We start from the raw sequence: 26,114 nt of genomic DNA, 5'->3' as shown, positions 1-26,114 counted from the left end.
AAATTCTAAGAGTACGCGACTCGACGAAAAGTGAAAATGAGTCCCACACGAGAATCCAGGCTCAAAATAAGGCATTTTGCAATAACTTTTATTAATTGCACAATGGTCCCTCAAAAAAGTAAAAACTGCACAATTGGCCCAGAATGAAAATATCTTCTAAAAATCATTTTCTTAAAAACTCCAGAAATAAAATATCTTCAAAAGATATTTACGAAAAATACGCGAAGAAAAGAAAAAGTTTCTGAAGAACTATGCATCCATGCCCCTATGGACACCGGGAGTCACCAAGGTACTTTTCTGCAAAAGTAAAGATACGTATTTCGTGGAAACCACTTAGAATGAAGATACGTGAAGTCAAAAATCAACTCCGAACACAAAGAGTGAGGTTATGCCAACAAAGTGACAAATAGGGAAAAGGACGAAAAGTGAATAGTGTCGAAAAACGAAAAATGTGGAGATGACTCGGTTCTCAAAGAAAGTTGTCAATTCAAAGGAAGGAGTCTCAGAAACCATTTCTGGGCACTCGATACGATACTAAGTGACAAGAAACTAAACTCAGAAAAGAAATTTCAACGAAAAAAAAATTCATCCGTAAAATTATGAAGAAAAAGGAAAGGAAGGAAATGACTGGGTCATTACATGCTTGGTTAGTTACCTCTCAAAGAACTAAAAAAAACACATCATAAAACTTTTTTGAAAGAACTATAAAAGACAGTTGGCAAAAATAGCTCTTTGTATTAGGGGTGCACATGGTTCTGGTTCCTAGTGGAACCAAAATTGGTCCCAACGGTTCCTAGAAATTGGAATCGAAACCGAAATCGTTGGGACATAGAATCGGAACCAAACGATTCCATATATTATTTATTTATTATATATATATATATATATTTTAAAATTTTAATGACTTTAAACACATTCACAGTGCATTTTGATATATGATATTGTACATGAGAACATATATTTATACTATTATACATATATATATATATATATATACATGCATCAATAGATATATAATTAAAAACATTATATTTATATTTATTGTACGGTTACGGAGTCTGAAAACCGAAACCATTCTTAATGATTCTCAAAAATTGAAACTGAAAGTGTTAGAAATCGAAACCGAAGTACCGATTCCGGATTCGGTTCCAGTGATTTTTTGTGCATCCTACTTTATATAACATGGTTTTGTGGAAAAAACCAAAAATTTCCTGAGTGATTAACCAACGCGCCGAGTGTTTGGTCGGTGAGAAAATAATTTAGGACCTACGACTACAAGTTGTTACGGCCACACTCGTTTCCGCTATCCGCACCCAGAGAAAGCAAACTCAAGCACGCTGAAAAGCGAATCTTACTTATAAATAAAAAATAAAAAATAAAAAATAAAAAAAGGTACACACTGATGAGAGGAGGAGGAGGCTGCGTTTAATGGTGGCGGTTTCGAAGGCTGTTCTTCAATGGAATTAAGCTTTTTCTCAACTTTGAAACCCTCATTTTTTTGCAGTACTACTATTAGTAGTAGGAGGAGTATGGGACTTTCCATGGAACTTTCTGCTTTCTCTTACCAGAAATTCATTCATTTCGCTTTGGATGAAACCAAACGCCATACTCATTTGGTTGCTTCTCCCTTACAGGTAACTATCACCCCCTCTCTCTCTCTACACACATGCGTGTGTCGGTGTTTGTGTATATATAATCAGGCATGCAAATATATGTTATTGGTGCGGGAGAGATTTGGGTTCCTTTTGTACACTACTACTACTTTAAATTTCGGTATTTATTTCAATTGTTTTTGAAGTCTTGGAGTAAGTAAACGTGTTATTGATTTTCTACTGTGGGATTCTGCGTCACAACTTGTATTGGCTTGAATCGCTACTATTGTATATTCCCATTGAATTGAATTTGATGTGTCACAATGGATTCAATGTCATGAATCACTGGCATATATTGATCTTTTATGCTGATAATTAACTCCAGTTTTTGAGATTTACTTCAAATTTGGAATGGGTTAATACAGTATTATCTTTTGATAAGTAAATTTGAAATGGGTTATATGTGCAATGACTGAGGACTAAGAGTACTTGGGGTTTTAGGTTTGTTTCTTATTTGATAGTAGTAATGAAATGTTGAGTCTAGTTATTATTATTATTATTATTATTATTTTTAATATTGTTACTGTTTATCTATGCTGCTGGTATATCCCCCCCCCCCCCCCCCACACACACACACACACACCAATCTTCATTTTATGTTGCTTCATAGCTACTTTGATTTGATTTTTTTTTTTCTTCTCAATCAGTTCCCCACAACACACACACACACACACACATCAATCTTCATTTTATGTTGCTTCATAGCTACTTTGATTTGATTTTTTTTTTCTCAGTCAGTTCTCTAGGTAATATTCGCAGTTTTCTATACTATTATGCATCCGACTAGTGCCCTCACTTACCCTGTATTCCATTTCCCAAAAGATGTTGAGGAAATGGTCTGTAGGGTTCATGCCACAATGCCACATTACCTCCAATATTTGCAACTTCTTTCCCTTTAAAGTTCATAGCCAAAATTTGAGGTTAAAACGAGTCTACATTCAACTAGTAGGCTCTATAGTCCGTTTTATTTATTTCCATCAAGGGATGCTTCACACAACCATTGATCTGCTATTGATTGGTTTTCTATTGATTGGAGCATTCTTTGTTTGAACTCATTTAGGGAGTAGGCTAGGCTAACAACTACATGGAAATACAATCTTGTTGGAGTTATCCATAATTTTTGCAAATCAACCTTTGGGTGCCTGGCTTATCATTTGATGATCTATCCCCGTACAGACTACTATTGGGTTTAAAACTGACAAGCAACACAAATCGTCTACCTGTCCAAGCCTTCTAAAAAGTGAAAAAGGAAAATTGACTCATTTGTATAATTTTTCATTATTCCTGTAATGGGATACTTTGGAGGCTGTTGGGACTTCAGGGGGTATCCTTGTCATGTGGAACAAGAGATGGGTGTCAAGTGTGGATGTTTGGAGGGGAAGATTCTCTATTTTCTATGCTTTTGTTATGGAGGAGGATGGATTGAGGTGGGCTTTCTCCGATGTGTATGGCCCGGTGGAGGATGGGGAGAGACACGTTCTGTGGCACGAGCTTGGTGTTGTGAGGGGTTTGTGGGCCCTTCATGGTGTGTTGGTTGGCACTTTAACGCGGTGAGATCCCTGTCGGAGAGATCTTCAGGAGAAAGGTGGTCTTCAACTATGGAGCAGTTTTCGGACTTTATTGATGGCCATCACCTTATTGATTTGCCAATGGAAGGCACTTGTTTCACTTGGGCTAGTGGCAGGGAGGATGGTACACTTTCTCGGCTGGATGGATTCTTAGTTTCCGGGGATTAGGAGGAATAGTTGTGGTATAGGCAGCTTTAGCCAGACCAACATCAGATTATATTCCGTTGGTTTTGGACTGTGGAGGGAGAGCTCCCGGCGCATGACCGCAATACAAAATTCTTTCATAGGTTGGCTAATGCTCACAAGAGGGGTACTCATATTGGGCGGATTTGTGTTGATGGTGTGGATCTATGTAGGGAGGATGAGGTGTGCACGGGGATTGTCTCGTATTATCAGAGACTATACACCGAGACATACAGTTGGATACCTAGACTTGGTGGCTTGCTTTTTTATTCGATTTCATAGATGGATAGGCGACAAGTCCCCAGGTCCGGATGGTTTCACTATGAGGTTCCTGTTGGAGAGTTGGGAGGTGGTTAGGGGTGAAGTGACGGGGACATTTCAGGAGTTTTATTTTGTTGGGCGGTTCGAGAAATCTTTGAATGCTACTTTTATTGCTCTCATTCCCAAAAAGGGTGATGCCACTGATGTGAAGGATTTTAGACCTATTAGCTTGGTGGGGTGTTTGTACAAGCTGATAGCTAAAGTTCTTGCCGCGAGGTTGAGGGATGTTTTAGATGGAGTTATTTCAGAATCTCAAAATGCTTTCATTAGGGTCGGCAAATCCTGGATTCAACGCTCATTGCTAGTGAGTGTGTGGATTCTAGGTTGAGTAGTGGTGTTTCGAGAGTTATGTGTAAGCTTGATATTGAGAAAGCTTACTGTTAGCATATATGATACCATGATTTATGGTATGACTTACCATAATAGCAGAGATTTGACTATGCATATGTTAATATATATGATACCACGATTTATGGTATGACTTACCATAATAGCAGAGATTTGACTATGCTATAGAATATGCCATAGAATATGTTTTAGAATAAGTTGTGATTTGATTTTTGATTTGATTTAGTTTCCTTTCTTGTAATATGAGTATGGGCTCATTTTATCTATAAATACTAGAGCTGTGAATGAGTAATTCATATCATTCAAGCCTTTACGCAATTCTCTCATTTCTCTTATTTTTATATATTTCTTCTCTTACGATCACGTTAGTTGGAGTTTTTTGCTTTATATGATGGAGAGGCTGGGTTTTGGGGTGAAATGGAGGAGGTGGATCGAGTTTTGCATTTCGTCAGTGAGATTCTCGGTGTTGGTGAATGGGGCTCCGTCTGGCTTCTTTGGTAGTTCTCGGGGCTTGAGACAAGGGGATCCTCTTTCTCCTTTTTTGTTCATTATTGTTATGGAGGCTCTTAGCAGGTTGATGAGGAGGGCTGTGGATTTGGGATTCATTAGGAGGAGTCTCCCTTAGGATCTTTGAAATTCCGTATTATTAGCTTCATTTTTTGTTGGGGTATGGGCAGATTTTGTACGTTTATAGAGGAGATTGTTGATTTCTTGGCCTCTGTGGGTCCTTAGGATCCTTCTTTTGGCTTTGGCTTTGGCCTCTATGTATTCTAGGGACGCGTTCCCCTTTTGAATGCTTCCTATACATTTTTACTTATCAAAAAAAAAAAAAAATCATATTTAAACATTCTACATTTTCTTTTTTGTGGAAGGTCATCTGTTTTGTGACTTTGTGTGTTGACTCTGTTGCACTAGGAATTGGGAATGTATTATATTCTTCACATGCGGTATATTATATATGGTCTACTTAGGGATTCGCTTTAAATTTGTTTATTTCCTTGTATTAAATCAGTATAAGAGTGTTTCTTTTTCCCCAAACTTTATGAGCAATGATAATAGATCATTCAATTTTTTTTGTTCCTTGTTATTAGGTATCTAAACTTTTTGGGCATTTACAACATCACATTAGCCATATCTACTAATTATATAACCATTTCTTTGTCTCCTACTTAATTGTTTCTATATATGTATATATTTAAAATCTTTATACCTTTATGATGATATCATATTATTTTAAATGTTAATATGTGCTTAACATTCCTAGGACGATAAAAAGCTCCCAAAACGTTTAGTATTGTTCTATTTCAGTCTTTTCTTTTTTATGAAGTCTTTTTCAAAGTTTCTATACGAAACCGAGATAGTTACCTATCAGAAAATTCTAACGATAGGGGAAATGTCCATGCTCTATTCTTATGAAGGTGGGAGAAAAGCTGAAACTAAAACTAATCACTAATCAAAACTTAAGTTTAAGTTATTGGATTTTTTATATGTAGTCAACAAATTTTAAGAAATTAAATATGTTATAAGAACCACAAATTTACATCATTATTCACAATTTTTTTTTTTATGCTATGAGTTTCCATAACCTGTTTACTCTATTCCAGACTACCTAAATTTTATATATTATCAGGAGAATTTCAGTTCCATGATGGCCATGGATGGGAAAACAGAGCTTCAAATGCTCTCATTCCAAGCTTCCAAGATTAGACTCCTCCGTAGTCTTTGCATCGAAGGGAGTGGAACAATGAAGGTATTTGTTGCTTTGTGCACTATAACATCTAATTTTTTGTAGGGTTCCTTCCTGTCATATTATTCATGTTTAAGAATTTGTACAAGAATTATTCAATGCAAATGTAGAACCTGTAAATATTTTGATTGATGTGTGGCTCTTTCTACTAATGGGGTAATAAAAGCTATTGAAATTGATGTGACACAGTGGATTACGTATACTAGGTTGAATGGGTCTTGATCAATCTCTACTTACTGTTTTCCTTATATTAATTTTAGTAATTAATCATTAAACATTCAATTCATCAATCAAGGAAATCCTAATATAATATATTGACCAGGTTTTAAATCGAAAACACTCAATGTGGAAAAACCACGAGACCTGGACTAGGACCCACAACTTTACCATAAGAAGAAGAAGTAGAAGTTACAGGCTTCACTCCCTGAAGTTACTAGCCATTGATTTATCCTTGCCGTACAATTTTACTCACTGGTCCAGACTCCTCTCTTGGAATCACTGATGTTCTTGTCCATGTCAACACAATCAATCCTCATTACTCGCCTTCTTTAGAAACCATTACCCTAAGAAGCACGGACACGGATACGACACGACACAGACACGGCGACACGGCAAATCCAAAAAAATTAGGACACGGACACGGACACGGACACGGCGAATAGTATATAATTATATATATATGTGATGTAGTACTTTAAAAATTACTGAGTGTTATTATTTTTCATCAACCTCACAATGAAAAAAAACACAAATCATAACTCACAACTAATAAACTATAAAAGAACAATGTTGCATAGTTATAAAATCAAATAAAAAACAAGACATTAGAATAATAACTAGTATCATTTAGTCATCATTGCAACTTTACTCCAAATACAAAAGCATAGACAGAAAGGACTATTAACGTTCATGACTGTTTAACATTCAGGACTTTACTGTTAGCACTTAATATTCACAAAAACCTAAAGGCTAGTCCCCAAAAAAGATGCAAAAACAAGTCAGTGTACTATCATCTATTCCCATTCATCATTTGACCTAGGACTTTTACCATTTACAATACCAAAAGGGTAGTACAAAACAAAAATTAGAACATATCAACATTAAAAAAAATTTTTTTAAAAATTAACATATCAGCATTAAAAAATAAAAAAAATTCCAGAAAAGTGTGTCCGAGCCGTGTCCGAAAATAAAATAAAAAAAATAAAAAAAAAATTCCAGACACGTTTTTTGGTGTGTCCGACACAGATTCTTCGCCCATTTTGGAGTGTCCGTGCTTCCTAGCCATTACCCATTCATAACAATTAGAACCTCCAAACTCTAATGTGAATATGCGATCAAATTGAAGGTTATTGATTAAATCTCAATGATAGATTGATGTATCTCCTTGCTAAAACTCGAATCACGCAACAATCATAATGGTTTATCCAATCAAATCCGATCTACGTGATGGATCTAAGCAACAAAACTCTTATGATGGTGTAGGAGGAGGAAAGAGGAGGAAGCAATCGGATGAGTATAAAAAGAAAGGGAGAAGAAAGAAAAAAAGAAAAGAAGATTTTTTCCTTGCTAGATCTCAACCAGTCGGTCCAGTCCAGATCTCAGTAATATTGTTTAGACTGTTGGTAAGAACGACAAAACAGGATTAGGAACTCTGAGCTGCAGGATATCTGCTCCAAACTTGTGCCTTCTTGTTGCTTTAATTTCTGTTGAATAAAAGAATGTATGGACTTTTTCTTTGTTCTGATTCTCCTACAAAATTTATATGCAGGTTATGGATTTTGCTGTGTTTCCAGAACCAGATTTCGATGTACCTATATTTTGTGCCAACTTTTTCACTGTTTCTTCCATGAACATAGTTGTGTTGTAAGCCATATGCTTTACCTTATTTGATTTGTTGAGATGTAGTTACCATCTAGTTTACTCTTACGGTCTTACCTATTTGCAGAACTTAGTTTGAAGTTTCTCCAAAAAATCAGTAAATCTCATTTGGGATCACATTTCGATCATTGGCAATGCCCAGCCACTAAACTGTTTTCCCATTTCAAACAATTCCAGAACATCTATGGAAGTGATTCCCAGTGCTTCAATAAGTTGACATTTAGCTTTTTAGTTTCTTTGTATGTTTTCTCAACCCATTGTGTGTGTGTGTTTAGATATCTTTATCTGTCGGTTTGTGTATGTGTGTGTGTATAATGTTTCTGTGCACATGGCTGGCTAGAACCTTAGGCAGTCGCCTTAGGCCCCAGAAGGCCCCCCAAAAATTTTACTACCTTATATTATTACGACAGAAAAGTAAACACACCACACAAAGAACACAAAGATTTATACTTGGTTCAGCAACAACCTACGTCCACGGTTGGGGTCCGACAAAAGTCTTCACTATGTGTAAAATCGGAGATTACAAGTTTTCAGCCCCACTCTGTTACCTTACGAATTTCAAAGTCTCACTCTTACACCACTCCAAACCCTAAGCGCTCTTATATATCGGGCTACAAGAGACTAATTAGGGTCCACAACCCAAGAGAAAATAACGGGTCAAAAGTTTTCCACACAAAGCTCATTCAACGAGTCGTTGGGTCATAAGCGGGTCGCGTTACGGCACCAAATTTGGTCCACAATATCACATTTTGTTTGAGAGTTGTGACCATTTTTATCAATATTATTGTTTGTTTTTTTTTTTTTTTTTTTTTCCATAGTTGGTACTCACACACACATGCCTCCAAGGGTATATTCACTCCTTTCAGCACTTGCATTAAGGTGATTTTGTCTGACTACCATAGCACCACGTAATGTTTCATAATACCATGTAATTCTCACTCCCCTATCCCTTGCACTTGCCTCACCACAATGCTTGGACACTGACTCACAAATACACCAGAATTCACTCAACAAGGAATATATAGAAGTCTCAAGCACTCAGAAATGAGAACGTAGCACAAACAGCTTGAGTAGACAGCAACAAAGGCTCTCAGCTTCTGTTGAATATGCAGACTGAGGTTTCATATGGTAAACTTTTGATGCAGCCTCAGTTTTAGCTTGGTAGTGACTTGAGTGAATAGGTAATGGCAATAAAATCTTGCTCACACCAAGACCTAGCTTAAAATCTGAAGAAAAGCTCACTGAGTATGAATGTGCAGAAAATAGGACTCACAGCAGCTTTTACTTTGCAAACCAAGGCTTCAGGTAGTTGGAAATTATTGCAGCTTGTTCCTTGCTTGGTTGTGGCTTAAATAGATGTGTATTGTTGATTGGAACTTGTTCACACCAAGATGTGCTTCAGAAACAAGAATGTAGCATGAATCTGCTGTAGTTTTTTGGCTCTCAGCGGCTTCAGATTCTGCAGAATGAGGTTTCAGGTAGTTGAATATTGCTGCAGCCTCAAATCTTGCTTGGTTAGGATTAAATAGGTAGATAGTGATGAATAAAGCTTGCTCACACCAAGTTTTGGCTCAAGATAGGATTTTGCAGCTATGATAGAAGCCCAAGGCTCTTGTCCAGCAGCAAAATTGCAGAATCTGCAGCATGAACTCAAAAGTCTGCAATTTTCCTTAGGCTTCAATCCCTTGAATTAAATATTGAATTCCAGCTTTTGTTTCTTCAAATAACTTTCACAAGAATTCGTACACAATTCAGTCAATGATCCTCAGCACACAATACACACTCTCAAGCTTTTTCAAAGATAGCAAGGACAAGGATTCTGAGCAGTTGCAGCTGGATTATATTGAGAGAATGCTGATGCAGATAATGGATAAGAATGACAGCTGTCCCAAAAGCATGCCAGAGAATATTTAGTCCGTTGGGAGACTAGAAAAGACCATAATGCCCCTGCTTTAAACAACTTTCCATTTTGGCAAAATTACCCTGCAGAATTTGAATTCTGCACCTTTTGAAAGGACAGCTGAGACCTTTTCTCATAATGGATCTTTCTAGATTTCAGTGAGCTGGCTTTGTACTCGACTCTCCTGTACAATTACCAAACTGCCCTTGACAGGCTGTTAGTGCACATCTGTTTGATGAAGACCTCTAAGAAATGTTGCTGGAAGGTAAAGCATGATACTTAACATACTAAAATGATAGGCATCCTGCAGAGACTAAAGGATGAATCTATAAAAGCGTAAGTTTGTCATTAAAGAGGCAAACACGGTCTTAGGAAAAATGCTAAAACAAACACTGCCTTAGGACATAGACCAACATAAGACTCCCCCTCAAGTTGGTACACAGAGATTTTAACTCAAGTGTACCAACTTGAAACTAAATATAAAGTTGTCGAGAGTCCTTGGTTTTGAGTTTGTCGCCCATGATATCCAAGACAAGTAGATATGATTACAAAATTCAAGTGAGAGGAGAAAATCCGAGATGATGTGATCTTTTGATGGGGAGGAATCTTCCTTGGGGGCTTTGAAGTCATATTATTAGCTCTCTTTTTAGTTGGATTTTGGGGAGAAATTGTATATCTATTGAGGAGTTTATTGATTATTTGGGTTCGGTGGGTCCTTAGGACTTTGTTTCTGGCTTTGGCCGTTGTATAGATTTCGGGATGCGTTCTCCTTTTGAACGCTTTCTAATACAATCTTACTTATTAAAAAAAAAAAGTATTAATATCCGAGATGAGTAGATCCGATCACAAAATTCGAGCGAGTTGAGGGGAGCCGAATGAGACTAGAGTACGGTATGATAAACTTGTTCTGATACTATGTTGATAAAAAAATAAAAAGATTGAAGAGAGAAATCAAGAATGAAACAACACAAAGATATACATGGTTTGGCCAGTACGACCTACATCCACGGCACACACCAACCCTAACATTTGGGAGTCTCGTCTTTTTTTTTGGTTCATGGACTACTATGATTATGGAATTTAACGGACAATCTTTATAATCACTTTTTATTAATCACTTTTTATTTTTACTTATATTCATTCATTTTTCATCCTTGTTTTCCGAATTCCTCAATTCAATCTCTTGGATCAGAATTCATTAAGAAGTGTCGTTGGGCTTTTCAAAATTATCTCCTGGAAAAAGAAACAAAAGGAAAATTCCATGAGCTGTGCAACAGTTACAGAATCTTGTGATTTGAAGAATATGGAGTTTATCAATATTAGATTGTACCAAGAAATTGCCTCTCTTGAAATCAAATATTTGTCTTAATCTTCCTGCAACCTAATCAATGTGGTTATGGAATATTTTGAGAGCTCGAATACTCTAGAGCTTGGCATTGATTGATCATTTACAGGGACCTTAATCCATTGCATGATGTCGTCAGTCAAAGGGATTACAGAGAGAAGTACTATAAAAGGTTAATGCCTCTTTCTCTCAAGTACACTGAGGTAAGAAAAATGCTTACTGTCACTCCAATTAAGTTACAATTTAATTGAATCTTTGAAATAATGCCTGCACCCTGTCTGAAAATTATAGTATGGTGACTAAACGCAGATTTCTTGCAGCTTTTGCCTTGGGGAGGAAAGATTACCAGTGAGTCTCTGAGATTTTTCTCACCAATAGTAATATGGAGCAAGTTTCCTTCAAGCCAGGACAATCACAATGCTTTATATTCTGCCTTCATGGATTACTACAAGGTAAAATATATGTGCAGTGTGATGTTAGGTGTTACAAATTGCTAGTTAGATTTTTGCAGACTTTTATGTAATATCTACTTTCAAGTGAATGACTAAAGATCTTGAAATACAATGAATGTGGTTACAATTTTGGTTGCACTTGCAGGCATGGCTGGAGCTAATTGACCAAGCAACAAAGGAAACAGATGCTTCTCGAATCATTTGCAATTGCGAAGCACAACATAGGTATCTCACATGGAGAGCCGAAAAGGTGAGTGATTTCTGTTCTTCCCCAGGTTTTTGTTACAAACATTTTCAGCTATCCTTGTGACTGGTTGTGGCGCTCTAATGGCGTTATTCCTAAATGAATTCATCTATTTGGATTTTGCTGATGAAGATGATATAGTCGGTAGAAGAGAACATATTTTCAAGTTAATGCTAGATTGACAAAGGTCAGTAAGGAGGCATGCAATAACCTCAAAACATGTTGATTATTGTCAAAAGTATGGATCTTGTTTTATTTACCTGATGGTGATTATGTTTGCATCTAAAATAAAACCACCAGAGTCTTTTAGGATGTTGTCATAATTTAATGGGACTGAAGATGTTATATTTTAATAAAATGCATGTGTGTATAAGGGGAAGTCCATTACCAATCATGTATAAAACCTCAAAGACATTATAATCTGTCTAGTCTAAAGTCGATCTGCTCTAATACCAATTGAGAAATCTAGGGCCCGGGACCCAAGACCATGATATGTTGGAGTACACTATACCCAATTAGACCAAGAGTGAGGTGAATAAGTCTTTTGCACATTGATATTTTTTACTTAATTTCGACTATAACTAATTTAGCCAACTAAATAATCACATGCTTAGCAAACCATCACCTCAGCCTACCCTGAGAGTTGTTATGTTTTAGAGCTTTGGAGTTAGTTGTTATTTCCTTTGGTTATATGGCATGGTGAAGGGGTATACTGATTTCAGAAGATTAATTCTGCAGTGTGCCCTAAACCTTTTCTCTAATCATTTTCTCTTCCTCTCCCTTATGAGTTCTCACATAACCCTTTCCAGTGTTTTATACTTAACTTGGTATCAGAGCGACCAATCTGAAGCCATTAAACACGTTGAAAATCATCTGAAAGTCACTGGGAGATCATAATCTTCAAATCGAGGTGATGTTAGCGTGTGCTGTACCCATCCCCAGGATCATTTACTACTCTTGGTAATTATGGTGATTTTTGTGCAGTGTTTTTGAGGTTATCTGATATGTGTTTTCTAATTTCAAAGTATTTTAGGAATTTTCTTCTCATTTTGGTTGATCTGTTTCTTGGATGAGTTTTGGCCCAAAGATCTGGAACTAATCCACACAGAGAGGTGTGATTAAGCCTCTAGGACCCTTTTGTTTGATTTATGAAGAGCCTAATGCCATTTTTATCGATTTGGTTGCTTTGGATGTGGGTGACGACATATTTTTTTGGTTCGTTTCTTCATTGAATGGTTCCCAACAGCATTGTTTTGGTTAGTTTTGGTCCTACTCTTCACTGAATACTACCCATCAGTATTGTTGTGGTTATATTTGGTTCTTTTCCTTCACCAAATTGCATTTGGCAGTGGTGTTTTTCCTCGTTCTTGGTTGGGATTCTGCATTGACTTGCATTTAGTTTGAGTTTTGGTCTGGATTGGTTGTGTTTGATTTGCCATGGCCGACGAAAAAGCACCACTGGTCAAGGACGATGATATGCCCATATCTATTACCTCAAAGAAGTTAAATGGTCTGAATTACCTAGCTTGGGCACTTGCTTTGAAATAAAAAATAAAAAAATTTGCGTGGGGAACGTAAATTGAAATATTTGACAGATAATCCACCTGATAAGATGGACTCAAAATATTAGGACTGGATGTATATATTGAGTAACCTAAATGTTAGGTTAAAGAGTGGATATTATGTGACTCTCTATTAGATCCTCGGGTTCTGCCGCTTGCACTTTCATCAAGTGTTATCCACTTAACAAAATTTAATAATATTTTCATTGAGGTTTTTTTTTGGTTATAAAGTGAGCTAAATTAATTATGAAATTGTTATTAATCATCATCCATCTATGTGACTTCATAATAGTCACAACAATAATCAAGAATTATCTATAATATGAAAGCAGACCAAACTATTTTTATTTTTTTTCCCAAAAGAAATTCAAGCAAGCATATTTAACACTCCTTCGAGCCCTTTTTGTTCTACCTATTGCAGTTTTCACACTATTGGGTAACCAGCTCTTTCCTAAGATAGTTCTATTATTATAGATTTCCTCATGCCCCATTATCGTCCCACCTCACCCCGCCCTGTTCAATAAATGGTTCTGGGACGAGGACGGGGATAGTTATGCTAAATGGTAATGGAAATGGGGATGACATTCCCTGCTTCACACTATCCCATTGTCATCCTCAAGTAAAGACTCTTCTCTCAATTCTCATAAACAAGTTATGGTCAATTTTTAAAGACACAAAGGTCAATTTTTACAACTTGAATTCCTTACCGAAAATAATTTTTAAATTGGTCTTTAACTTAAACTAAAAATCTAAGCTTTCTAACCAACATTAAGGATTCCAAAGTCAATTATTAAATAAAGGGTAAAGTGCATAAACCCCCCTAAACTATTTGTCCTTTTGCAAATAACCCCCCTGAACTATTGATTTGTTGCACTTAAGGACAAACCCATCACAAAAGACTATTTTACCCTTTCTCATTAAATCTGTCATTTCTTATTAAATTATTTTTATTATCTTTTCTCTTATCTAAATAATAATTATACTTATTTACCTTAATTTTATTATTAGTATCGATTTATCAACTAACGGGTCAGTGGCCTAGCGATATTAGTCTCTTACTTCTCGAAGGGAGGTCAGGGTTCAAGTTTCAGAAGAAACAAGTGTGTGTGAGTACCAACTAGGAAAAAAAGAAAAGAAAAAATAGTATCGATTTATCATAAAAAATGGAAAAAATTAAATAGATTTGTAATCATATTTTCTAATATGATTAACTTATAATTAAACTATACTATTTATAATAAAACTTCTTATACTCAATTTAAACTTTTTTTTACCATAAAAAATACCTTTTTTTTTCATACAATATTGAAGATGCAATAATTTTCTCTCCCTAAATTGACAGAGTTTCATTACACTTCAAACTTTTCGATCCTCTCTCTCCGTTATTTTTTGCCTATTTATAGATTGTTTACAGTGTTCTAGAAGATTTCTAACTAACTTTTCTCATTGGGCTCGTCCTCGAGGCTTTTATAACCTTGGGCCCAATCACCTTTAAGGGCCTCCAGCTTCACTCTTCAGCATTGGGCTTGCCTGATGACAGCTTGATTCAGGCCCAGGTCTTTTACCGGGCCCATTCTTCATCATATGGGTTGGATTGGCCGCCTTTGGTATCCTCAATTGCCCCCATAATCACTCCCTCATTAATTAGGGTGTGATTATCAACCAAGCTAATGATGACTTGACGGCTAATGATGACCTGACGGCTCAAGATGATCACGTGGGGGTTCTTCTCTCTCAATTCTTTTGCAACATCCTTTGCTGCTCTCAGTCCTTTCAAGGTTAGTTATGCTTTTTCTTCTTCTTCAAATATTTGTATATTTCCCCCAAGGATCATAGTCGTTGACATCATGCCTATAGATTTAGATATTCTGTGCATGAAGCTCCATCTCTCTTCCGAGATTCACCTTAGAGAATGCCCCAAAGACATAAATATCATAACTAGTGCCGGCCTTCTTCCCGGGGAAACCTTGTTTTCCCTTCATCACCTCAACATTTCCCTCTACACCCTTTCTTCTGCTATGTATTCAATAGGTTAAACCTTTCTCCTTTCCAAGTTAACCCCAATTTTTTTAGGGTTCTGTCCGTTCTGTTACTTCTGAACCGTGACAGAGGCCTAGATCTTGACTTAGTTGATGTTCTTCTTTGTTACAAGGTGTGCAAGATTAGGTTAGAGGACTTATATTACCATTTCTACCCTATTGAAAAAAGATCCATCTGTACGGACAAACTTAAGTTCGAGAAGGGGTGGAAGAAGGGCATTGTTGGCGTTCGGGGGGCTTGGTTTGCTCCGGCTACCAAGGATTGCCCTGTCCCAACTGCCTTCGGCGAATGCTTCGTGTCTTCTTATAAGAAATTCAAAACCCATAAGACAAATTGCCCTTGTGAAACTTGCATTCTTCGCTTCTGTTCGTTTCTTTGCAATTCTTTAGATATCCCGCAGGATAACGAACTTAGTTACAACGTTTGCAGGGATAGGTTCAATTATCTGAAGGACTACGTTCTGAACGACATCCCTTCCTGTTCGGAACTCCTTACGTCCGAGAATTTAAGTGATATCTCACTCCTCGGCACCACAATGAGTCAGCTTCGGATTCCATCTTTCAGCAGGAGGAAGGATCCTCCTAGGGTTGCTGCTTCCGCGGCTTCTTCTTCCCCAGCCTCGGCATCTTCATCTGCCACCACTTTCAGCACTACTCCGAACGTGGTGACTGTTCATCCGATCGTCACCGCTCCACCTGTCAACCCGAACACTGTTCCTCAAGTTCGGAATACCTCTGCCCCCACTGCATCCGTTCAGGATAAAGAACGAGGAAAAAGGCCTCAGCCTGAAAGCGAAGGCAGCCCCGATGAAGTTCCTCTAGCAAGGAGGATTCGAACTTCTGGGCCGGGCTTGCCTATCCCTCCTCAGGTCAGACTAACTGTTCCTTCCGGGTCCGGTACTGCCACCGGTTCCCCCTCTGGAGAGGCTCCGTGGACCCCCAGATTTGTCCGAGCTGATGGCTCGATAGTGAAGCCAAGCGAAACTATGTTCAGAGAAGGCCTAACAGCCATGGCCTATTACAAGAACATGTGGTCTCCCAAAGACATTGGGGTTGCCAAATCTCTGTCTCAAAAGGAGGTCTTTAGCCGCTTTCCTCTGGCGGCTATGGAGGTAATTCCCTAACCTTTTCCTTATTGCATTTAAAAATGTCCTCATATTACATTTCCTCTGGACTCACGTTCGGCTTAATTAGTACTCATGCATTGTTTTGCAGACTCTGTTTGGCATGATGGCCATGCAGAAGCATGTTGAGGCTGCCAACGCTAAGATGCGCAAGTTCGCCAACAACCTTGACGCAGCCACCAAAGAAAATAATGCTACTGGCGCCAAAAATGCTGAATTAATGGTGCAGCTGAACAAGGTTGAGAAGGAAAGGGATAGTCTGAAAAAGGAAGCAGACTCCCTTCAAGATGAGAAAGACGCCCTTCAGATTGAGAAGAGCGTCTAGCAGACCGAGCGAAGCGCTTAAGGCCGAAAGAGACAATCTTCAGCGCCTGCTTCATGACGAACAAGCAGAACGCATGGCCTTTGAGAAGAGGGCTTTGGATAAGCGTAATGCCCTGCTTAGCGTCATCGGCAGGGTCAATGGAGGGATGATGGCTCTGCACAGTCATTTCTCCCGCATTGGGGCACTCAGGTATGCTAAAGGATACCGAGAGGGTTTCAACGATCGCCTTCCTGCTGAGGGTCAGACCATTTCAGGCACAGGCCCGGATGAAGTTGACAAGGAGCTGGAAATTGATCCCCCAGGAGTCTATGCTGATCCAGACCCCACTCCTGCCGAACACATCTTTGAAGAATGTGAGGGGATTGCCTCATCCGGAGTTATCCCTGTCCCTCCTCCTGCTCAGCCTTTAGACATACCTCCTCTCTCTACTATGGTTCCCCTTGTGTCTGCTACTGAGGGCGGAACTCAGTAGAATGAAATGGTGATCCAGCTTGACTCCCCCCCTCACAGAGATGCCGTGACCAATGATGGGGAAGTGAATGCTAACAATTGTGGGGAGGCTACCGAGGGTGAGCAGGTGAACGAGGAGACAAACAGAACTTGATTGTACCCATCTCCTTATGATATTCTTTGTAATCTTCGATTTATCATGAATGAAAAGGATAATTTTTGACTACATCCGATCTCAATCTTTGCATCATTTGGTAGTAATTGTTGTTTTTTTGTTTTTGTTTGTTTTTTTTTTAAAAAAACAAGTGAGTGGCTTTTGGCGTTTGGCTCGTAGTGCTAGTTGCCACTTACATTGCTCAAGTGCATGGCGCTCAGCTAGAATGCCACTTGCCACTTGGCTTTTCATTATTTTTAGCAAGTGTTTGGCGTTCGGCTCGTAGTGCCAGTTGCCACTTACATTGCTCAAGTGCATGGCGCTCGGCTAGAATGCCACTTGCCACTTGGCTTTTCATTATTTTTAGCAAGTGTTTGGCGTTCGGCTCGTAGTGCCAGTTGCCACTTACTTTGCTTAAGTGCCTGGCGCTCGGCTAGAATGCCACTTACCACTTGGCTTTTCATTATTTTTAGCAAGTGTTTGGCGTTCGGCTCGTAGTGCCAGTTGCCACTTACTTTGCTCAAGTGCCTGACGCTCGGCTAGAATGCCACTTGCCACTTGGCTTTTCATTATTTTTAGTAAGTGTTTGGTGTTCGGCTCGTAGTGCCAGTTGCCACTTACTTTGCTTAAGTGCCTGGCGCTCGGCTAGAATGCCACTTGCCACTTGGCTTTTCATTATTTTTAGCAAGTGTTTGGCGTTTGGCTCGTAGTGCCAGTGGCCACTTACTTTGCTTATACTCGGTCATTTTATTGAAAACGATACTCTTTATAAATCTTTCGAAGTTTTGCCCTTTTGCAAGTATACAATTGAAGATAAACACTGGTTAAACTGAAAATCAATTTTCAATGATAATACCTTTTTAAAGAGGTGGTGTTCCAAGGTTTGTTTACCAACTTCCCAGCCATGGTTTCCAAGACGTATGCCCCATTTCCTATAACTTCTACAACTCTATACGGTCCTTCCCAAGGTGACACCATTTTCTTGATAATACCAACTTTTCTTTTCAGAACCAGATCACCAGGCGCAAATCCCCTATGCCTCACCTTTCTGTTGTGATTGTTCATGAGTGTTTACTGATATGACGCAAGCCTTATTGTTGCAACATTCCTCTTCTCTATAAGCAAGTTGAGGTTGAATTTCAACATATGATCATTCTGCTCTTGATTCCACGCTAAGCTCCGAACGGTGGGAACTTGGTGCTCTACCGGTATTACTGCCTCAGTACCATATGCCATGGCGAATGGGCTCTCTCCGGTCGGTCGTCTTGGAGTCGTTCTATACGCCCACAGGACGTTCGGGAGTTCATCCAACCACTTCCCTTTTTCTTCTTCAAGCTTCTTCTTTATACAAGCAAAGATCGTTCTGTTTGTGATCTCAGCCTGACCATTCGCCTGTGGATGGTTGACCGCTGCTAACTTTTGATTGATTCCATATTCTTCCAGCAACTCTCTCACCTGCTTGCTATCAAGGTTAGTCCCATTTTCTGTGACGATCGACCTTGGCACACCAAATCGACAGATGATATTATTCCAAATGAAGCGTCTGACATGGGTCTGAGTCACTCTGGGATACGGTTCTGCCTCCACCCATTTGGTAAAGTAGTCTGTTGCAAGCAGAACGTATTTATTTTGTGATCTGGCGGTCAGTAATGGGCCAACCACATCCATCCCCCATTGCGCGAAAGGCCATGGTTTGGTCATTATGTGCAAATCTTCTGGTGGTTGGTGGATCAGTGGTCCGACCCTTTGACACTTATCGCATCTTCTCGAAAATTCCTCTACGTCTCGTGACATGTTCGGCCAAAAGTACCCCTGTGTCATCGCTTTGTGTGCTAGAGACCTTCCCCCTGAATGATTGCCACAAACCCCTTCATGGATAGTCCGCAGTATCTGCTGAGCCTCTGCAGGGGTTACACACTTTAAGTAAGGTCCTAAATAAGACCTCCTGTATAGTTGGTTGTGCACTATGGCATATTTCGCAGCATTTGATCTGATCCTTCTTGCTTCATCCCTCTGTTCGGGCAAAAACACCATCTCGTATATACGCAATAATTGGATCTATCCAGCTCGGCTCATATGGTATGACATTCACCTGCCAGGGATCCGAGCTTGACGGTTCCTCAAGGATAGATGGCTGGCATATCACCCCAATTGGAATCACCCTTACCAATGTTCCACCTGAGCTTGACGCATTGCAGGCCAACCGATCGGCATCTTCATTACGCTCTCTCGGCAATTGAATGAACTTGATCTGATCAAAACTTCTGGCCTCATGCATAACGGCGGAACGGTATGCCTCCATTGTCTCATCCTTTGTTCCATATTCCCCAGTCACTTGCCGAATTATTTACTGCGAATCACTGAAGGCAACTAAACTTTTGACTTTTAGCTCCTTGGCCAACCTTAACCCAGCCAGCAGCGCTTCATACTCTGCTTCATTGTTGGTTGCTCTGAACTCAAACCTGATCACTTGGCTTAGCGTAGTGCCTTCTGGTGTTTGTAACTTGACCCCGATTCTTGCCCCCGTCTGATTTGAGGAGCCGTTAACGAAGAGCTTCCATGAAGATTCTTCAAGACATTCATTTGGCTCATCCACATCACACTCTAGTAAGAAATCAGCTACAGCTTGCCCTTTAATGGCCGTTCGGGGTTCATATGTTATGTTAAAAGAACTAAGCTCTATTACCCACTTCGTCATTCGTCCGGACAAATTAGGCTTATGCAGGATCACCCTTATAGGAAATGTGGTCAGAACGACTATAGGATGGGACTCGAAGTAATGCCTGAGCTTCCTCTTTACGTTTACCAAGGATAAGATTACTCGTTCGGCCTTTGAATACCTTCTTTCTGGCTCGGTCAACGTTTTGCTTACATAGAAAACCGGGAACTGCTTACCCTCGGCACATTGTATTAGCACACCACTGGTTGCAATGTTAGAAACTCCAGGGTACAAGAAAAGCTTTTCGCCTGGCTCTGGGGCATTCAAGATTGGTGGGTTCCGCATATATTCTTTCAACTTGGTCAGCGCTTGCCTCTGTTCATCCCTTCAGGACTGTTTTCCGTGACCCTTAATTGTATCGAAGAATGGTTTGCATCGGTCGGATAACTTAGAGATGAATCGACTCAGTGCCGCTATGCGTCCGGTGAGAGCTTGGACTTCTTTGACAGTGCTTGGTTCAGCATTTTTTAGCAAAGCTTCCGCTTAGGCTGGGCTAACCTCAATCCCTCTGTTGTTGACCACTTGGCCAAGGAATTGCCCGGATCTTACGCCAAACGAGCATTTAGTTGGATTCAGCCTCATTCCATACTTTCTTAGTACGCTGAACACCTTTTGTAAATGCTTCAAGTGATGGTCCTTCTGTTTGCTTTTTATCACCAGGTCGTCGATGTAAGCCTCCACTGTCTTGCGCATTTGATCCTTAAAAATCTTGCTAACCAACCTTTGGTACGTAGCTCTGGCATTCTTCAGTCCGAACGGCATGACGTTGTAGCAATGGATCCCTCGTTCAGTGACAAAAGAGGTCTTTTCCTCATCGCTCGGGTCCATTGGGATTTGATTGTAGCCTGAATAAGCATCCAGAAAGTTCAGCCGTTCATACCCAGCTGTTGCGTCCACCATTTGATCAATCTTTGGAAGTGGAAAACTATCCTTCGGGCAGGCTTTGTTCAGATTGGCGAAATCAATGCAAACTCTCCATTTTCCGTTCTTCTTTTGCACTACAACCACGTTCGACAACCAGACCGGGTATTGTACTTCTCTAATGAACCCAGCCTCTAACAATCGATTAACTTCGTCTGGAATGATCTGGTTGCGCTCCAGGGCGAACCTTCTCTGCTTCTGCCTCATAGGCTTGGCGCTCGGATCTACATTAAGAGAATGGCAAGAGACTAAGGGGTCGATCCTTGGCATGTCCAGATGGCTCCAAGCGAATACATCTGCGTTCTGGGAGAGGAAATCAATCATCTGACGTTTTTCTTCCTCGGCAAGCCCTGAACCTATCTTTGTGGTTCGATCTGGCCTCAAATGATCAATTTGAACTTCAACTAGGGGTTCCTCGGTTTGCACCGAAAGCACCTCCCCGTTCGTGCCAGGGGGAGGTTTCTTTAATTGCTATTGTGTGCTAGCAGAGCGAATGGGAGCTTTTCCCTTCCCAGCGGCTTTTAAAGTCACTGAGGAACATTCCTTTGCGGCAATCTAATCCCCATGGATGTCAATTACCTTGCTCCCGTCCGGACTCAGGCATCTCATCACTTGGTGCAGGGTCGATGGGACTCCCTGTACCCTATGAATCCACCCTCTCCCCATCAACAGATTGTAAGAGGGATGAATCTCCACCACCACAAAGCTCTCGATAAGCTCCCTTTCGGCTGCCCAAACAAGCAATTCTACTGTGGCGATCGGTTCAACTCGTTTTCCATCAAATCCCAACAATAGATTCCCAGTACATTTGAGCTCCTCTGGCTTGATTTCCAGCCGATCGAAGGTGACTCTAGGCATGATATTGGCACTGCTCCCTGGATCAATTAGCACTTTTCGTACCAAACACTCTGCCACTATCAAACTAACGACCAGGGGGTCTTCATGAAGAATCTGAACTCGCATCAAGTCTGCTTTATCGAATCTTATCTGCGTTGATGTGCTCTGCTGGTGCAGAGTGTTGACACTGCCTATTCTTCTCTTCATTTGTGCTTAGCGAAGACGCGTTCGGATCAATTCCTCGGACTCTTCGGCTCGTTCAGGTCGACCATAAATTGCATTTATAATCCGAACGGGCTGAGTGTTATGGTGGTTCGGCTTTTGATTTCTTTTGACTTGCTCAATTGGTCGATTTTGCTCTTGGGTTGGTCTTTGAACATATCCTGCAAACTCTCCCCTAGCGATCAGCATCTCCACTTGCCTCCTTAAGTTCCTGCATTTATTAGTCTGATGACCAAAATCACTATGAAAAGCACAATGTTTAGATTGATCCCTCTGTTCGAGAGGTTGTCTATTTGGCAAAGGAGGATGAAACTTATCTTTGTTTTCTTGGTATAGCCTTGCCAGCGTAACTTTGAGTGGAGTAATCAAATCATCTTCCCTGGGCCTCTTCTCTGCCTTTCAGGAAGTCTGACGTTGTGGCGGAGCTTGTTTCTGCCGTATCTTGGCTTTGGACTTCTCTTCTGTGGAGATGAGAGATGTCTTCCTAGCATTAGCTCCTTCCTCTTCTTCCAGACGCGCGAAGCCATCAGCTCTCTCATTCAGCTCGTCCATTGTCTTCGGCGTGTTCACCACCAAACTTGTATGGAACGGTGTCCCTCGGGTCATCACTAACTTGAACGCTTGAACTGCTGTGGAAGGATGGCACTCTATCACCATGCTCTTGGTTAGGTTGAACCTGGTAAGAAAGGCTTGGAGACGCTCATTGTCATGCTACTTCATAGCGAACAGACTAGAGATATCTTTTGCCGGGCGCTTATTCCCATAGTACTGGCTTATGAACCGATCACACAGACTACGGAAACTGTCTACCGAGCCCCTCGGCAGGTTCTTGAACCAGTTGAGCGCCGGTCCAGCTAAGCTTGTACGAAAACATTTGCACATCAAGGGATCATTCTCCGTGTTTAGTGCCATCTTCAACTGAATGTGATACACATGATCAATCGGATCAGTTGTTCCGTCGAACAGAATGAAAACAGGCATGGAAAACTTCCTTGAGCTCGGAGCATTCAGGATCTCGTCAGTAAACGGCGAATCAATCGTCCGTGCTGCTGAACGGAGGGTCTCATTCTCTCTTTCAATCCTTTTGGCAATTCTTTGATCTGTAGGTTTTCTTTCCGAGCTCTTATATTCATATGTGGCTATTGAAGGCCGATAAGGTGGATCGAACGACCTTTCCTCGGTGAACTCATTATGCCACGGCGAGTTAATCTTGTGACAATCAAACTCCATAATTTGTTCGCGATTGTGCCTTTCCTGATGTAGATTGAAAGCTGTAGTTTCTTCCCGCCTGATCTGCTCACTATGCGGATCGAGGTGTATAGATCCTTCTCGATCCTCAACTCAACGAGCATTTGGTGGTAAATTCTCCATCCTGACCTCCTCGCGATGGAGATCGACGTGGTTATCTCCCTCTTGCTCACCTTGATGTGCTTCATCTGGCCGCACGCCTCTTTCGCCCACCGGAGGCGGTCGCCGCACAACCAGAACCTCTCGGCGCTCCATTCTAGCTCTCAACTCTGCATTTTATTTTTTCAGAGCCTCAATCATGTTCATCAGTTCGTCAAGCTTCATCTGCTGGCCATTCTCCACTAGATTTGAACTCTCTCCTCCGATCATCATTCCGGATCTTAGCAAAGTCATTAAACGCAAATTTCCGATCAGATCTGAACTTCGCCAATGCGAATGCTCTAGATTTGGATTCTAGCTTAGTTGAATTTCGATCGTGATTGGCCGGATCTGAGTTGCTCCGGTGACGAACTTGCCAAATTCAGCAATCTTAGCAAATCTCGACCGCACAGCTCACCAGAACAAGCACAAATCAGAGCTGCGTAGATCGAATGCCAACCTCTCAAAATCAACTGGATTCGAGATTCGGTCAGACAGATCACGATTTCACCGATCTTGATTCTGCCTTCAACGATCAAGCTTCGTCTTCACGAACTACACTGGATCGAATCAATCTGAATCAAACATCAATCAATCCTCATCGTTTCCCACAGATGGCGCCATTGAAGATGCAATAATTTTCTCTCCCTAAATTGACAAAGTTTCATTACACTTCAAACATTTCGATCCTCTCTCTCCTTTATTTTTTGCCTATTTATAGATTGTTTACAGTGTTCTAAAAGATTTCTAACTAACTTTTCTCATTGGGCTCATCCTCGAGGCTTTTATAACCCTGGGCTGGATCGCCTTTAAGGGCCTCCAGCTTCACTCTTCAGCATTGGGCTTGCCTGATGACAGCTTGATTCGGGCCCAGGTCATTTACCAGGACCATTCTTCATCATATGGGTTGGATCCGGCCCATGCCGCCTTCGGTATCCTCAAATATATTCATGAAAAATTAAGAAATTATTTAAATAAAAAATACCTTCATTTTCATGCAATATATTTATGGAAAAAAATAAAAATTACTTAAATTGTTTTAAAATTTTCTACTGAATATTTTTATTTAAACAATTAATATAAAAATTAAAGATAAATTTATGAAAATTTAATGTAGAATATGTCATCAATATAGTATGAGTTTTTTTTTCATAATTTATTTCAATAAGAAAAATAAATTAAGTGTAATTCAAAAAGAAAGGGCATTATGGTCATTTAATAAAAAATAGTCTAGGCATTGGGGTATTTTGCAACTGAACGAGATAGTTGAGGGGGTATTATGCACAAAATATAGTTCAAGGGGGTTCCTTGCAAATTCAAATATAGTTCAGGGGGGTTTTTGCACTTTACCCTTAAATAAATGATATTCAATTTAAGCTTTATAACTTTATTAAAAGTAGCTAATAAGTACTTTTAAATTAATTCAAGTTGCCTAATATATTGACTTCGAATTCTATGGTCTTTTAGATCACTTACCTTCTTTATATTTTGTGGTTAGTGAAGGTTGAAGCAATATGTCAATGCGATCTTTTAGCTGAGTCGTCAATCTACAGTCACACCTTCAATGTCGATGTGAACCCTTCCACTTTTTGACCGACATATAGACCATAACACAACTTTTTCTCATGGAATATGACACCACAAGACACTTTTTCATAACGTAACCTCATTGAAAGTTAGCTTCCATATCTTTTTCAAACTATTAAAACTGTTGGGTTGTGGTCAGTGCTAAAGAAGCATGAGCCTAGATGCCAAAATTGATCAATCTTCGGTCACATGGATCAAATTTTAATTGTAATTGTTAATATAATTGATTTTATTGCTTTATGGCCTTTTGTTATATATCTTATAGATTTGTTTTGCTGATGCTACTACATAAAACCAGCATTGGGTCAATTCTAAGATGCCAAACTTGATTCGAATTTGGTCAAGTTTGAATCAACCATGAGTTTAAATGCCAAACTTAGATCAGCCCTCAAAAGGAACCACCATATTTTTATTGTTTCACTGAAAATTGAAGTATTTCTTCTTGATTTATTTGTTTGGTGCAACTTTTGGAAACCAGGATCCCGGTCATCAAGTTCTGAAAAAGTTGATTGGGGAGACTCTTTCCAAGGTATTATCTTGAATTAATGAGATTTGTTGTTATTCTGCTAATTCCCGGTTCAGCTAATTTACTTTGACACTATTCTATAGGACTTGTTGAGGAACTTTCTCTTCGATGGAATTGACAAACTAGGCAGCAAAACATTTTTGGATTACTTTCCTGAGTACCAGTGTGAGGATGGGACTATTGTTGTGAAGCGAAGTGTTATTGGAAAATCATTTGAAAATCGACCGTGGGATTCAAGTGGAGAATTCATTGGGTAACAAATTTACATAACTAGTTTGAAGTCTTTTTTTTTTTGTTCTTTCATTTTTCAGTTATAGATATTTGGTTCTCTATATTGCCCCTTATTTTATAGCCACCGCTTTCACTTTTCCTTGCTAATCGTCCTCATATTATCGCCATGTTCTCTGTGAGTCTAGATTGTGCAACGGACACTATAACTGGCGGTTTGTTTACTCGATAAATTGATGTTGTAGACAATATTTTCAGACAGTGTTGCGAAATATTTTCTCGTATATTATGTTTCTTGTCAAACTTCAACAAAAATGTAAAACAACAATGGAGTACTGTGCCATGATATTAGATTAACATATGAAGATCTGAATAGCATCCCAGACTTCAAAATCA

The 26,114-nt window shown here is 39.6% G+C and overlaps 1 protein-coding gene across 1 annotated transcript; it reads left to right on the top strand.

Moving 5' to 3' along the window:
• Positions 1-1,065: 1,065 nt before the first annotated feature.
• Positions 1,066-26,114, top strand: LOC132268232 (phytochromobilin:ferredoxin oxidoreductase, chloroplastic). Its single transcript, XM_059769046.1, has 8 exons — positions 1,066-1,634; positions 5,703-5,822; positions 7,588-7,682; positions 11,052-11,145; positions 11,263-11,394; positions 11,540-11,644; positions 25,443-25,493; positions 25,574-26,114. Exons 1-8 carry the CDS (start codon positions 1,458-1,460, stop codon positions 25,745-25,747), a joined length of 948 nt encoding a protein of 315 aa, XP_059625029.1. The 5' UTR covers positions 1,066-1,457; the 3' UTR covers positions 25,748-26,114.

This window comes from Cornus florida, unplaced genomic scaffold, assembly GCF_030987335.1.
Source record: "Cornus florida cultivar Cherokee Brave unplaced genomic scaffold, ASM3098733v1 CherokeeBrave_3.0.0_Hap2_Chr08, whole genome shotgun sequence".
Lineage (NCBI taxonomy): Eukaryota > Viridiplantae > Streptophyta > Magnoliopsida > Cornales > Cornaceae > Cornus > Cornus florida.
This window is presented reverse-complemented; position numbering and strand designations above follow the sequence as displayed.